This window comes from Microtus pennsylvanicus, chromosome 1, assembly GCF_037038515.1.
Source record: "Microtus pennsylvanicus isolate mMicPen1 chromosome 1, mMicPen1.hap1, whole genome shotgun sequence".
NCBI classification, from domain to species: domain Eukaryota; kingdom Metazoa; phylum Chordata; class Mammalia; order Rodentia; family Cricetidae; genus Microtus; species Microtus pennsylvanicus.
Genome location: NC_134579.1, coordinates 114,830,020 through 114,845,793, shown reverse-complemented (window position 1 = coordinate 114,845,793; position 15,774 = coordinate 114,830,020). Strand labels below are relative to the sequence as shown.

At 40.0% G+C, this 15,774-nt stretch overlaps 1 protein-coding gene across 5 annotated transcripts in view; it reads right to left on the bottom strand.

Annotated features, from left to right (window-relative positions):
• The window catches only part of Ift81 (intraflagellar transport 81), a 73,272-nt gene that overhangs the window by 44,716 nt on the left and 12,782 nt on the right, over positions 1–15,774 (bottom strand). For all 5 annotated transcript variants that reach the window (XM_075979857.1, XM_075979876.1, XM_075979849.1 and 2 more), the window contains 6 exons: positions 14,607–14,672; positions 14,191–14,301; positions 12,370–12,454; positions 6,482–6,645; positions 5,193–5,288; positions 2,530–2,676 (listed from right to left, as the gene is read on the bottom strand). In XM_075979857.1, coding sequence (XP_075835972.1) covers positions 2,530–2,676; positions 5,193–5,288; positions 6,482–6,645; positions 12,370–12,454; positions 14,191–14,301; positions 14,607–14,672 — 669 coding nt within the window. The remainder of the gene's footprint in view (positions 1–2,529; positions 2,677–5,192; positions 5,289–6,481; positions 6,646–12,369; positions 12,455–14,190; positions 14,302–14,606; positions 14,673–15,774) is intronic.

Genomic DNA, 15,774 nt, shown 5'->3' with positions numbered 1-15,774 from the left:
GAACAAATCAAGTAAATTATTTGGCAATTACCTAAAAGAACAGAAGGTATTGGGGAACATTATGCATAATTTTATAAAGAACAAATCTTAGTAGACCAATTTTATTTTCAACTTTGATAGAGTGATAGGCCATATGGGCAAAAGGAAGAAGTTTGTTCTCCTTAAAATTATGTAAGATATCTGGCCTTCACTGAAGTTTCTTATCTGGTGTCACATGGTAGTCACCAAAAAGAAAAACCAACTCATACTTTAAAAATTAATTGTCAAAGCACGTAGTGAGAAGGTGTTAAGAAATAATGGCATATTGGACAAGGTGGCACATGTCTTTAATCCCAGCACTCAGGAGGCAGAGGCAGGAAAATCTCTGAGTTTGAGGCCAGCCTGGTTTACAAATTGAGTTCCAGGACAGTCAGGGCTACACAGAGAAATCCTGTCTCAAAAAACCAAAAGAAAGAAAAAAAAGAAGAAGGAAAAAGAAATAGTGGCACAAACCTGGGATGTCTAAATACAGCTCAGAGTTTGAGGCAGGGAATTAGCCAAAAGTTTGAGATCAGCCTGGGCTACATAGTTCCAGGCCAACTAGGACTACATAGTCTCTATCTTAGAGAAAGAAAGGGAGGGAAGAGGAAGAGGGAGGAAGGGAAGAAGGGAGGAAGGGAGGGAGGAAGGGAGGGAAGGAGGAGAGAGGGAGGAAGGGAGAGAGAGGGAAGGAGGGAGGGAGGAGGGAACCCAATTTCTTTGACTTTTAGCATCTTCTTCCAAATGGCTGTCTGCAGGCCAGAAGAGGGCACTAGACCCCATTACAGATGTGAGACACCATGTGGTTGCTGGAATTGAACTCAGGACCTTTGGAAGAGCAGGCAATGCTTTTAACCTCTGAGCCATCTCTCCAGCCCCCCCCCTTCACTTTCTATCATGACTTCTATTATCAACTTAGAAATATATTTCTAGAAGACCTTAAAGCATTTTCTTAGGTAAATGACTTAAGCTTTTACATCTATCAACCTTATACCCTTTGCATCTCTTTTGTGAGTTTCTTTTCTGAGTTTGGTAACAAGGAAAACTGTATAACTATCTAGTCTCCAACCTTATCAAGGATCAGAGGAGGATATAATATTACCTGAGTAAACAAGAAGAGCAGAGCAAACAACTTCCCAAACTATAGAAATGAGAAGCATCTAGCTGCCTGGACAATTACCCAAGTTTCCTCTGCAACATTGGGGCATCCATCTTCAGCTTACACGCCTAGAATACCAGACAGACTTTCATGTGAAGCAGGAATTTTGAAAGACTATCCTACCTTGTCTTGGAAAAGTTCAGCAGTCGCCTTCTTTTGTCTCATGCTTGTCCAATTTGGACAGCATACTGTCAGCAGTCGATCAAGGCCATATATTATTAAAACATCTTAAATGTCATATTCTGTATATCTCTGAGGTAATTTGAAGACCATCTACCTAAAATATATATTTGACCTTGAAAACATCCCTAACATGGCTACAAATTTGATTGTTATAGATAAATAACTACTAATCTGCATTTATTATCCTAATTAGTTTGTGATAAAAACTTTTTTTTTTTTATTTTCGAGACAGGGTTTCTCTGTAGCTTTTTTGGTTCCTGTCCTGGAACTAGCTCTTCTAGACCAAGCTGGCCTCAAACTCCCAGAGATCCGCCTGCCTCTGCCTCCCAAGTGCTGGGATTAAAGGCATGCGCCACCACCGCCCAGCTGTGATAAAAACTTTTAAGGACTAGAACTTGCCTATAGAATGGGGAACTTGGGGGAGGATTGAAGAGGGAAGGGTAGAGGGAGGGAGGGGAGCAGAGAAAAATGTAGAGCTCAATAAATATCAATAAAATAAAATAAACTTAAAGAAAAAAGAAATGCAATATTTTAAAACTTGTGAGCATGTCAGATGAGGTCATTTTGATGAATGCTGCTCAAATACATACCATGACAGAGTAGTTCAGTGATGTTTTCTTAGTTCTTTATAGAAATATAAAGATCATTTATCAACAAAGATGAAATTTTATTATCTATTTGATTCTACTCGTTTCATTTTGTTTCCATAATTTAATACTTAAATAAATCCAATATAAATTCATTTAACTAAAATGTGAAAGTATTGGGGAGATGACTCAGAGCATGTATTACTCTTGCAGAGGACCTGAGTTCAAGTCCCAGCATCTACATCAGGTGGTTCAGAACCACCTGTAATTTCAGCTCCAAGGACTCCAACACTCTGGCCCCTGCAGTTACCTGCAATCACATGCACACACCACACACACAATTTTAAAAAGGCAAGTGAAATTCTAGAATACTATCTCACAGAACACCAGTCTTTTGTATCTTACATCCAGAATGTTTCAACATTACCCCAAAAAGAATTAATATTTAATATTTTAGCTTTCAGTAAGTCTTACAAAATGAGACTAACTTCTCATCAACATAAACTTAAGAAAACTGAACGTCAGTGACTTCACACAAAACCCCAGTGTCATAACATTGATCCATGAGATGTCTCAGCTTACCTCATCTCCCTTCAAAACCTCGGTGCCATCGAATTCCCGGGTCTGGTTTGTTTTTACTAACACTTCTCTCTCTAGGTTGGCTAACTTCTCCTTGGTCTCCTGAAGTTCCTCAGCCTTGGCCTCTTTTTTACGAGAAATGATAGATGCCTAATTGAATATTTAAAGAGAATAAAATAAGAAATACATTCAGTTTTCTGTTATCTTGTAAAATTATCTACTTTTTGGAATTTTTAGCAACATAAAATTTCAGAATGAACTTTGCTGTTCTTTTTTTTTTTGTGTGTGTAGGGGGTTCGAGACAGGGTTTTTCTGCCTTTAATCCCAGCATTCAGAAGGCAGAGACAGGCGAATCTCAGCCTGGTCTACAGAGTGAGGTCCAGGACAGGATCTAAGCTACAGAGAAACCCTATCTAGAAAAACCAAAACCAAAACAAAACAAAACAAAAAGACTATTTTCAGAACTGCAAGGCAGTTTAGCTCACTAAATCAATACCAATATTTTAAAAATGAAAAGCCAAGATATCAAACACATTTGGTACATTTAAAAATATTTTTATCCTCGTTAGTATAGTGGTGAAAAAAAAATATTTTTAAAAAAGTATTTGTTTTTTTTTTTTTTGTTTTTTCGAGACAGGGTTTCTCTGTGGCTTTGGAACCTGTCCTGGAACTAGCTCTGTAGACCAGGCTGGTCTCGAACTCACAGAGATCCGCCTGCCTCTGCCTCCCGAGTGCTGGGATTAAAGGCGTGCGCCACCATCGCCCGGCTAAAAAAGTATTTGTTATGCATATATGTGTCTGCCTCAGTGTTGGCATGGCACCATGTGTGTTCATGAACTCATGGCGATCAGAAGAGGACGTCGAAATGGGAGTTACAAGAAGTTGTCATTTGCCATGTGGGTGCTGGGAACTGAACTGGGGTCCTCCATGAGAGCAGCAAGAGCTCTTAACCACTGAGCCATCTCTCCAGCCCATGATTTATTTTTATTTGTGTGTGTGTGTGTGTGTGTGTGTGTGTGTGTGAGAGAGAGAGAGAGAGAGAGAGAGAAAGAGAGAGAGAGAGAGAAAATGTGTGTATGTGGATGCCCTTGGAGACCAGAAGGCATTGAATTTAAATTTTCTGGAGCTGAAGCCACAGGCAGTTGTGAGCTGCCTGACCTGGGTTCTGGGAACAGGGCTGGGGTCAAGAGCAGCAATTGCCCTTAAATGCAGAGCCATCTCTTCAGCATTTTAATAAATAAGATGTAGGTCAAAAGTTAAATATCAGGGGGCTCAAGAGATGACTCAGAGGTTAAGAGCACTGGTTGTTCTTCCAGAAGTCCTGAGTTCAATTCCCAGCAACTACATGGTGGCTCACAACCATCTGTAATGAGATCTGATGCCGTCTTCTGGTGAGCAGGCATGCATGCAGACAAAACACTATAAACATAATATTTTTTAAAGTTAAACATCAGAATCATCAGAATTGTACAAGTTTACAAAATCCAAGCAGCTGCTCTTAAAGGTGAATGAGCATTTATGTGAGCTAGAACTCTGAAAAATTGCCTGCCTTCCTTTCTTCTTTCTTTCTTTCCTTTCTTCCATTGATTGAGACAGAATTTCTGTCTGTACTCCTAGCCATCCTGAAGCTCACTATGGCTGGCCTTGAATTCACAGAGATCCTCTGGCAGTTTCCTTCTGGGTACTAGGATTAAAAGTGTGGACCAACACCACTATACCCAGCCTTGGGGAATTTTCTCAGCTGAATCACAATGTTCACGTTTTTGAGAGCTATCAGCCAAATTGTGGCATAGCACAAACAGCACAGAGTCAAACAACTGTGACAGAAGAGCACTCTCTAGTACAAACCCTTTACAAAGTCTATTTTCTTAGTATAAAAGGGAAGCAATGAAGGAGCGTCTTCCCATCTGCAAGTATTCCAGGTTAACAGACAAGGGAGTGAAGCAGCACTCTGTGTGGAACTGCGGTGTAGGCAGGTAATATAAATAGAAACTTTGATCCAAGCTGAGGCAGAGCTCACATAGTGGAGAAAGGCGAGTATCCCTCAAGATCAAAGTGCCCACCATCTCCTATAGCCAACATTATGTTGATGCTATTAATTAATTCCAACAGACAAGAAGCAGAAGAATTTGAAAGTTGGAACCTGTATATCATATAATTATATCTCTTGAAAAATGGGTAGCAAAATTACAGTCAACAAATCAGTTCTTTTTGGTTTGTCTTGTTTTTTGGCTTTTCAAGACAGGGTTTCTCTGCGGAGCTTTAGCATCTGCCCTGGAACTCACTCCGCAGACCAGGCTAACCTTGAGCTCACAGAGACTCACTTGTCTTTGTCTCCCAGATTGCTGGGATTAAAAGCGTGCACCACCACCATCCGGCAACAAATCAATACTTTAATCTGAGAGTGTACACATATTTTGGCTGTATTTTGACTTACACCTCCTAACATAAACTTGCCATTTTAGAAGACAGAATTCCTCATTCACAGAAATTGGCACACTGCATTTCAAACTCGGCCTTCCTGCTGTCTGCTACTTCTTTGTTATAACATGGGGATTAGCACTGACAGAAAAGCCTTTGTTCTTTACTTCCTCTTCACCTTTCAGATAACACAGCCTTCCCCATAAACTACAGACTTAAGTATGGGAGTGAGAGAAAGGCCTTACCTGTTGCCTATACAGTGAGAGCTTGCCTTCAATTGGCTCATTCCTCATCATTTTCTTCTCAATCAACTGATTGATCTCTGTGTTTATTTCATTGACCTAAAAGACCGTAAACGTGAGACATGTTAAAACTCTCCCTATGAGAGCTAGGAGTGGTGGTGTGTAACTGAAACTCCAGCACTTGGGAGGCTGAGGCAGGAGGATAGGTACTTCAAAGTCAGTTTCTGCTATATAGTGGAATCCTCTGAAAAAAAACCAACTGACTGACCAATCAAACAGACAAGCATACAACTCTCCAAATGATTACACAAACTAGTGACCTCAGTAGTGACTCCAGGACACACTCAGCTTGAGTTTATAGTTTTTACCAATTCTGAAGTCACGAGGAGCAGAGTTCCAACTACTGTATGAGTGGACTTTTATGAGTGCTTTTAGAAACAACTTTAATAATATTTGTACAATTTGATTGCTTCTATAGATTGAATCTGACAGGCCTACACAGTCCTGAAGTATTTAGGAGAAAATAGTCTTACACCATAATGTGGTATCCGCTTTCTACACACCTGACTGTGACTTACAAATCACTAAGGCACAGTGTGAATCCAGACAGACATTCCCCAAGGGAATTCAGAAACCCAGTCGAGAAAGTTGATGTGGAATATCCAAAACTTTACTATTCTAATGTCTGTGGCCCTTTGATAGATAGCATTTATACTGTTCATTAACCCTTTGTAAAGTAATAAAACTGAATACCACCAGCTTCTCAACAAGGAAAACAAAATGAAATAGAAAACATTCCAGTATATCCATCCCTCCAAAGAGGTCCTTAAATTTAAGCCACATCTGACTTGGACATCTACGTTGTCTAAGTGAATTAAAAGCAATATGGTTAGAATTAGATATTTAATTACCGAAGCTATTGAATAAATTAAGGAACCAGGAAATAAAACCTTTCAATCAATTTTCATAACTTTAAAAATATACAAATGAGCAGTGTTTTATTTATAGGGAACAAAATGTTCTAATATGTTACCAGGTTCAGTGAGCACTGAAATAAAGTCTAGCCCAAGCACACAAGAAAAACTTTAAATTGGAAGCTGTCCTATTACACTTAAAATCTGATATTATGATTATTCTGAAGTAGGAGCACAACATTCTAGAATTTTCACTGAGACAACTCATCAGCAAAGCGTCAGCTCTTAGCCCAGGCTAGCTCTAGAGCCACGAGTAGGAACAGTGCAGGTATTCTTCACAAAACAGACAGAGTTGGGAACTAGAAGATCTTTACTTACTTTAGACTCAAGTTCTAGGAGGTCAGAGTGGCCCATAGCTGGCTCAGAAACCACTTTTTGCAAAAAGTGTAATTCCTTTTTCTTGCTTTCTAATTCTTTTGGGAATTTTTCAGTGACCATATATGAATTAAATTTTATCTCCTCCTCTAGCCTCTTCATTAAGCCTTAAAAAAAAAAAAAAAGGAAATGTAAGTTAAGCTCCAGCCAGGCGTACACATAGAATCCCTGTCTTGAAAAACTAAAAAAGAAGACAGGTTAGCCCAACAGTGTGTGTGGTGCTTCATGAGTAGGCAGAGACAGGGGCGGGGTTAAAGCACTTACAGAGTGCAGTAAAAGTCCACAGAAGTCCTTCCAGGTTAATTAGTATGACCACAAATCACAATTTACATAGAGGAATATTTAGAGAATTATAGTAAAAGTGATATTATGATCGTTTTGATTTCATAACCTAATTCCTTAAATCACAACATACATACAAGTAACAGCTGCAGAATCAAAACTACCACTGTTCTTTGCCTTCTAAGTATTTAAGAAGCCAGTGAGCCAAATAAAAACACAAATGAAATCTATCCCAGGTCCTCTCCTATATAACAGACATTTTAATCTTTCTTTTCTTTTGTTGTTTGTTTGTTTGTTTTTTTAGTTGGTGTCTCTATACAGTCCTGGCTGCCCTAGAACTCACTCTGTAGACCAGGCTAGTCATGAACTCACAGAGATCCGTCGGCCTCAGCCTCCTGAGTGCCGGGATTAAAGGTTTGACTGGCTTCTTTTTCTTTTTTTTTTATGGTATCTCTACTTCTAATATCTCATAAACAGTAACACATAATAATTTGTCAGCATCAAACCAGTGAAGAAGATGCTAGGGGTCAACAAATTTAGATCCAAAAAATAGACAGTGAGTGCTCACTTCCATAAATATCTTACATCTGGTTGCTTTTGATTTTTCCTAAGTATTAGTTTATAGTGAATGTTTTTAAGATTTAATAGTTTTCTTACTTTAGCAAATGTACAACTATACACAGATTTTCAGTGAATAATGGTTTTATTGTAAATCCCCAGCCTGAAGAGATTTGTATAGTTTATTTCTGATCTTTGCATTACACATTTACAAATTCTGGCTTGACTTTTAAAAACTTTAAGTTTCCAGCTTAAGTCATCTATGGATGAAGACTGAATGATAAATATGGCCCAGAGCTTTAAAATTATGTATTTTTAGTTCTGTTGTACAAATAGAACATGCAAAATTTTATTAATGCAAATCCACAAATTTCCCATTCATCCTTTTAATGCTCCCATCCCGCCCCTTTGGAGAAGAAGGTTTAATGAAGAGCGGTCCACTCAGGCACTCATTCCCAGGCATTTTCTCACTAAGTCTACATCCCTTCTTCTTTGGCTACGTGAGGACCTTCATCCCCAGGACTTACACACTTCCCATAACAGGTGCATGGAATCAAAGCCTAAAATAATTTTTGAATATAAAATTCTCAAATATTTTTCTATTTTAAAAAGTTTTGAAAACACTACCACTACAGTGACAAAAAGCAGCTGGATGACTGACTGCTTGGAGAAAGGGGAGGGTCCTGAGACACAGGCTACAAAGGAAGTTCAGGGTAAGCTGCGTGTTTGCTATCTTCATCAAAGGCTGAGGGCAGTCAGGGACTAGAGTTCAGACCTAAGACAGTGTCTGACCAGCATGCATGAGCTGTGAGCAGGGAAGCCCAGGGAATCCCAGAGAATCCCAGGCACCAATTCCTGCCCACTCACAAAGTGTATGCATTATATATAATATTTTATTTTAATCTAGATTTTCAGCCATTTTCCTGACTTGATTTTTCCTCCCTGTCTGTAGAAAAGATTGCGTTCTTTTTACTCAAGCTTAAGTCTCAACCCCCACCTCCTGTTGCTTAGCAGTTTACTAGACACTGTCCTTTAGAAGCATGACACCCTGCAGTGAGGCTCTTTAAACTGGAAGATAACCCAAAATAGCTTCAGGATGTTCCTGGAACTGATCAGATTTACTAAGCCCCTCCCTCCCAAAGAAATCAATAAAGCTGCTGAGAGTTACTCTTAGATTAGTTGTGGTGGCTATTCTTGGTTGTCAACCTAGCTATATCTGATATTAACTAGAACCCAAAATATAGGCCACACCTATGAGGGATTTTTATCTTAATTTGAAGTAGGAAGATCCACTTCTGATCTGGACACTGAGGTAGGAAGATATGCCTTTATTGCAGATCCTTTTTTTTTTTTGAATATGATGTTTTATTAAAAGGGAGGGAAGAGAGAATGAGAAAGGACAAAAAAACAAAGAGACAGAGGGGGGCGGAAGAGGAGAGGGGAGAGGAGAGGCCAAGACCGGCCAGCCTGGGTGGGAAGAGAGAGATCAGGAGTTATTCCAGATCTTTTGAGCTGGAGAAACCCACTCTGATCTGGGCCACATATCCTGCTGGAAGTCTAAATAAGGACACGGAAGAAGAAGTTTTTGTTCTTTGCCTGCTTGCTCTCACCTTACTAGCAAGCCCATTCTTTCACTGGCATTAGAACCTATTTCTTTGGGATTCAAGCATATAGTGATGACCAGCTGGGACATCAGCCTTGTGAACAACTACTGAATTCTTGGACTTCCCATTCACAGCTAGACCACAGCCTGTAAGTCATTCTAATAAAGTCCCTATTTTTTTTTTTCGAGACAGGGTTTCTCTATAGCTTTTGGAGCCTGTCCTAGAACTCACTCTATAGACCAAGGTGGCCTTGAACTTACAGAGATCTGCCTGTCTCTACCTCCCAACTGCTGGGATCAAACGTGTGCACCACCACTGCCCAAAAATTTAAATCCCCTTTCTACACACACACACACACACACACACACACACACACACACACATTCATGTACTCATTCTATAAGTTATATTACTCTAGAGCAGTGGTTCTCAACCTGTGGGTTGCAACACTTTCTGGGGGTCACACATCAGATATCTTGCATTTCAGATATCTACACTATAATGCATAACAGTAGCAAAATTACAGTTATGAAGGAGCCATAAAATAATGTTATAGTTGGGGCCCCCACAGCATGAGGACTGTATTCAAGGGTTGCAGCACTAGGAAGGTTGAGAACGACTGCTCTAGAGAACCCTGACTAATGCACTGGCCAAGCTGCAGAGACTGAGACAGACCAGCTGCCTGGAAGGAGAAGCTCTCCCTCGCTTCCTGGAGGAAGTTTAGAACAGAGTCACTTGGAAAGGACACTTGCCAATCTGTTGAGCTGCCTGCAGGCTGTGGAGTATGCTGCAGGTTCCCAGTTCTGTGAGCTGGAGTGGGCTGTGGTGATGCAGCTGTCTTTGAGTCATTTCTGCTCCTGTGAGTAACCCCTCACTCATATTCCTCTTAAGCAACCTCAATAAAACTCATGGACTTTGGTGCCCTTGTTTTAGTCCGTCGTGGGCTCCCTGTCTGGATGTGTACTGCATCTCCCCAGGACAAGTGTATGTCACAACACCTCCCAACTACTAAAGCAGAGTATTTAGTAAATTTTTGTACACACAAATTACTTTTTGATATTAATCATTTAATAGCTGTAATTCAGTGGAGTCTTTTGAGCATTCATCTTCCTTTTATAATAGAAACACATAAAGAACACGTCCCACATAAAGACAAAAATCTTCCTGCTGAAAATTAGTATATGAAAAAGTAAAATTTAGTAAACAAAGAACTAAAGGTCACCAGTACCTAAATGTGTGCTTACTGCTTAAACTGGAATTTAGATTGAGATGAGCAAGAGGTGATTTGGAAAGCCGGAAACTAGACGTATGAGTTACTCATCTTGTAAATAGGAGTTCTGTACTCCTATCTTTTTGTCTGAAGTGTTTAGTTTATGTGTTAGGGTGTTTTACCTGCATTCTATGTCTGTGCACCACATGTGTTTAGTGCCCATGGATCAGGGAAGGGCATCCAATCCCCTGGAGCTAGAGTTACAGATGGTTGTAGGCTGTCATGGGGATGCTGGAAACCAAGCCTGGGTCCTCTGCAAGAGCTAAGCCATTTTAACTAATGAGCCATCACTCCAGCCCCTGTATTATCTCTTTTAATAGCTTTATTGAGCTAGCATTTTCAACCATTTATAGGTATAATTCAGTGGTTTCAGTAAATAAGCAAGTTTCCACCACCAGAACAGTTGTTAGGTCACTATTATCAGCTCCCAAAAAAGTCTCTAAACTCACAGGTATTTACTTGGACTTCTCCCAACCATAGTTTCTTCTACTGAGTTGATTTCTATCTATGAATTTTCTTATTTTAGATATTTCTTATAAATAGTACTGTACAATATTGTGGTCTTTTATGGCTGATTACTTACAGTTACGTTTTTGAGGCTCATGTATGTCATAAGTATATATTAGTACTTCATTCACTTTGGTGGCAGAATAATCTTCCAATGTATGGATATGGCATATTTTGTTAGTTCATATACATCAGTTTAGGAACAGGTGGTTCCTGCAACTCTTTTGCTTCTCACAAATAATGCTACTATGGGCATGTCTGTTCAAGTTTCTGTATGAATAGGTGCTTCAGATCTCTTAGTATGTGCCTAAGATTAGAGGGTGTAGTCAGGAGTTGGTGGGCCGGCTCATTTAGCAAAGGTGCTTGCCTACAGGTCTGATGACCTGAGTTTCACCTCTCGAGTCCACGTGATGGAAGGAGAAAAGCAACTCCCACGGATTGTCTTCTGACCTCCACACTCACACCGTACACCTGTGCCCACTCACAGATAAATGTTGAAAGACGGAAATAGAAGTTCACATGGTGACAAATTTTAGTATTTTTGATAAGTTTTCAACTGTTTTTCAAAGCAGTTATATCCTTTACATTTCCACAAACAAATATGAGAGTCCAAATTTCTGTACATTTTTGCCAACACACCCGTCATTCTATGTGCATGCACTATCCATAGATTACTATCCCTCCCTTAGCTAGATGATTACATTGTAATATTTCTCTAACACAAATGAGAGCTTTATATTGTTTTTAGCTTGGCTAATCTCCTTGCTGATGTGCAAGAACATTTTCAAAATGCCTGGGATGGGTTTAAGTGGGTTATGAGTACAATTCATTTGTGCAAAGCTATATAGAACTCAGCCAGGGACATCCGCATCATTAACCCTGTAATTCTACAAACCAGACCATAGAAAACATTCACACTAAAGTCTAGTATTTGATTTTTTTCTTTACAGCCTCGACAGGGATCTGTGCTTTTCCCTGCATCTTTCTCACAGCGCCCACCCTAAGCACACAGGGGAGGATTTACTTCCACAGCTAATGTTACTTTTACACTTTGACTGAAATAGGAGGCCAAAAATGATTTTGAAAACCCATGGATGGGGGCTGCGGAGATGGCTCAGAGGTTAAGAGCACTGGCTGCTCTTCCAGAGGTCCTGAGTTCAATTCCCAGCCACCATAGGGTGGCTCACAACCATCTGTAATGAGATCTGGTGCCTCTTCTGTATACAGGCAGAAAACCCATGGATGTTTTTATTGATTCCTACTAATCAGCTAGGAAATGATGCTCCAAAATGGTGAGATAATTAATTCCCACTAATCACTTTAAGGAATGTCCTGGTGTAAATTACTATTTTCTAATCTTCTACATCATGTAATAACTTCACTTATGGGCTGGAGAGATGGCTCAGTGGTTAAGGGCACTGACTGCTCTCCCAGAGGACCTGGGTTCAATTCCCAGCACCCACATGGCAGCTAACAACTGTCTTTAACAGCCTCACACAGACATACATGCAGGCAAAGCACCAATGCACATAAAATAAAAATAAATAAAAGAAATGTAAAAGAAAAAAGCCACAGGGAATCATAAAAACATCTAAATAAAGTTCACTTACTTTCAGGCTTCGCATCTGCTGCTGCATGCCGCATACTTTTCAGCTGGTTCTGCACTCTTTGCAATCTCTGCACCGCGTGAAACAGCTTTAAACAACAATTTGATTTAGTGAAACAATGCTCACATAGGCAAGCAATGGGGATACATGGGACTCTCACATTATAGAAGAAACAGGTAAATACTAAGAAAATAAGTACATTAAACTGGTCAGGCAGTGGTGGCACATGCCTTTAATCCCAGCACTCAGGAGGCAGAGGCAGGCAGATCTCTGTGAGTTCGAGGCCAGCCTGGTCTACAAGAGCTAGTTCCAGGACAGGCTCCAAAAGCCACAGAGAAACCCTGTCTCGAAAAATCAAAAAACTAGTTTTTTCAAATGTGTGTGTACCTGAGTGTGTGTGTGTGCCACTGCATGCAGGTCTGAAGAGCCCATGGGATTAGTTATAAGAAGTTGTACGCCATCCTATGTGGGTAATGGGAACCAAACACAGATATTCTGCAAGAGTATCGGGTGCTCTTATCTACTGAACCATCTACCTAGTCCCTCATACAAAATTTAAGACATGCTTCCACATTTTTCTTTAGTTGCTGTTTCAGTTGGTGATTAAAGAAAAATCTTTGTGGCTGGTATGGTGGCATTTGCCTTTAATCCCAGCTCTCAGGAGGCAGGAAGATCTCTGTGAGTTCAAGGCCAGTCTACATACCAAACTCCAGGACAGCCAGGACTACATAAAAAGACCCTGCTTCCAAAACTAAGCTAACTAACTAACTAATCACTGGAGAGATACGTGCAGAGCCTTTCCTGTGTAGCGTGGTTTCCTTGGCCTTGGGAGATGTTACCATTCTCAGGACTCTACAGCATCAGAGAATGACATTAAATAACCACTCGAGGCTCAGCAAACAGAGCTCACCGCTGCAGGGCAGCTGCTGTGGTGCCAAGTCAAGTTCCCATGGAACTAAATCACTCAGCTGCCAGTTTAAATTGGCAATTTAGAAATTACACTGATTTGAAATATATTTTTAAAGATTAAGGCAGATTTTAATAAATTAAAGTAAAATTTTCAGGCCAAATAATTTCTTCTTTAAGGTGAAGCTTAAAAACATGACAGTGTGGGTGATTCTGAGGACTCAGAGTATTTTTAATTAAGAGTATTTTGTGACATTGTCAACAGCAGCAACACCTTATTTGGGGCTCCATACTATGTGGTTAAGTATTGACTGTAGTTGACTCATGCTGTTCCTACACAGCAGAGAATTATTCTACTGTGCAGCAGGAAGATTAGCTGCTAGTGGAACAGAATCTTTACAAAGCACCCTACATCTAAGGCACTAAAAATGCTCTTTTGGTTTCGGAGATCACAGGACCCTGCACATTTTACTCCAGTGGCAAATAAGCAAATCATGCCTCAAAATTAAAAGTAAAAAGAAAACTGGGAATATAGCTCAATTGCAGAGTGCTTGTCTAGCATGTGCTTTAGGTTCAATCCTCAAATACTGCAAAAGGGAAAAACAAAGGGAAAGAAAGAAGAAACAGTAGTCTTGACTAGGAATAAAGCTCAGTCATATAGTACATGCGCAGCACAAGCAAGGCCCTGGTTTGATTCCCAGCAAAACACACACACACAAAGTCCTAAAGAAAAAGAGTAGGTCCATCATGCTGCCAAGAGGAAATACGAAATTCTAAAATTCATTCCTATATTTATATATATATATATAAATTTATATATATATATATATATATATATATATATATATATATATATATATATATAATTACTAAGAGGAGCTACTTCTGTAATCCTGAGTATAAACTTTCTGTGGATACCTGATTCTTTTGTTCCTGTTTCTGTTGTGCAAGAAATTCTTCTCTCTCTTTCTCAACCCGAAGCTGTCTTGCTATTTTAAGCATCCGCTGATGATTCTGAACAGTCTCCACCTACAGTAAAGGAATAAGTAGTACATGTTACTGTCACATTTGGGAAGGCATTAGCAAGTCATGTGACTCCCACATCCACTCATCATTTCCTTTTGGTAAACAGTACTCCCCGAGATGACAGCCAAGCTTTCAACTCCAGGTCCTTGAAAGTTTTGGGCTACTGCCTGGGAGATTCCCTTTCCCCAGTGTTACTTGAGTCCATCCTCCCCTGGATGCCCATGCCTGACTTAATCTTTATTTGCATTCCTAAATCTCTGCCAGTCCTTGGGACTCACTGAAGTCTATGGGGCTAATTCCTGACTTACCCTTTTCTTCAAACGCTCAACTCTCTTCATGAGTTGGTCTTTTTCTTCTTCCATTGCGCTGATGTCCTAAACAGTAGTAAAGAGGCCATTAAAAACACTCTCAGTCTACAGGTTTGAGGTGGGTTTTGCACAAGCCCCGCTCTACTATCCCATCACAACCAGAGCAGCAAGAAACAAAGATCCTCTTTTGATTTAAGGGCATCTCCATTTCCCCCCGGGCTTTATGCAAGAGAATTTTTTTTGGCAGCTTGGCATTCATCTAGAAAAGCAACTAAAGCAGGTGATAGCACAGCAAGGTAAAGCTGCCAGCCAGCACACTTGTGTTCTGATTCCAAATACGGCTACATGATTCTTCAAAAATCTTCCATAATGAAATGTATATAGGCCTAAATACATGAACAGCTGCTGACATCCCATCTACTTTGTTAAATAACAAACCATATATCTTGCTGATTTCCCATCAAAATTACTTTTAAGGTTATGGTGGGCTTTTGTTTCTTTTTGTTTGTTTGTTTTTCGAGACAGGGTTTCTCTGTAGCTTTAGTGCCCGTCCCGGAACTAGCTCTTGTAGACCAGGCTGGCCTCGAACTCCCAGAAATCCACCTGTCTCTGCCTCCCGAGTGCTGGGACTAAAGGCATGCACAGCCATGTCTGACCCATTTGGTGTTCTTAAAATGCAAAATTGAGCCAAGCGGTGGGGGCGCATACCTTTAATCCCAGCACTCAGGAGGCAGAAGCAGGTGAGTCTCTGTGAGTTCGAGGCCAGCCTGGTCCACAAGAGTTAGTTCCAGGACAGGCTCCAAAGCTACAGAGAAACCCTGTGTCTAAAAACCAAAAAAGTAAAATTGTATATGGGTTTGTCAACCAATTTTCTCTCTGAAAAAAAAATTTAAAAATAAACTGCCTTCTTTCTTAAATCAGCTCTACAATAGTTGGTAATGAAAACAGAAAAACTAACATCCTTCCTAAACAAACAAACAAAAACCAAAAACCTATTCACTAATACTAGGTAACATAAACAATGGTAGCCAGAACTGGTAGGACTTCAGGACATGGGCACTCTCACTACTGACAGTGCTGTGTTAAAGGATAATGTGAGAATAAAGACGCATCAGAGACACTGCACTTGGGATCCTAATAAAATGTTCGCTAAGGTCTGCAAGATGAC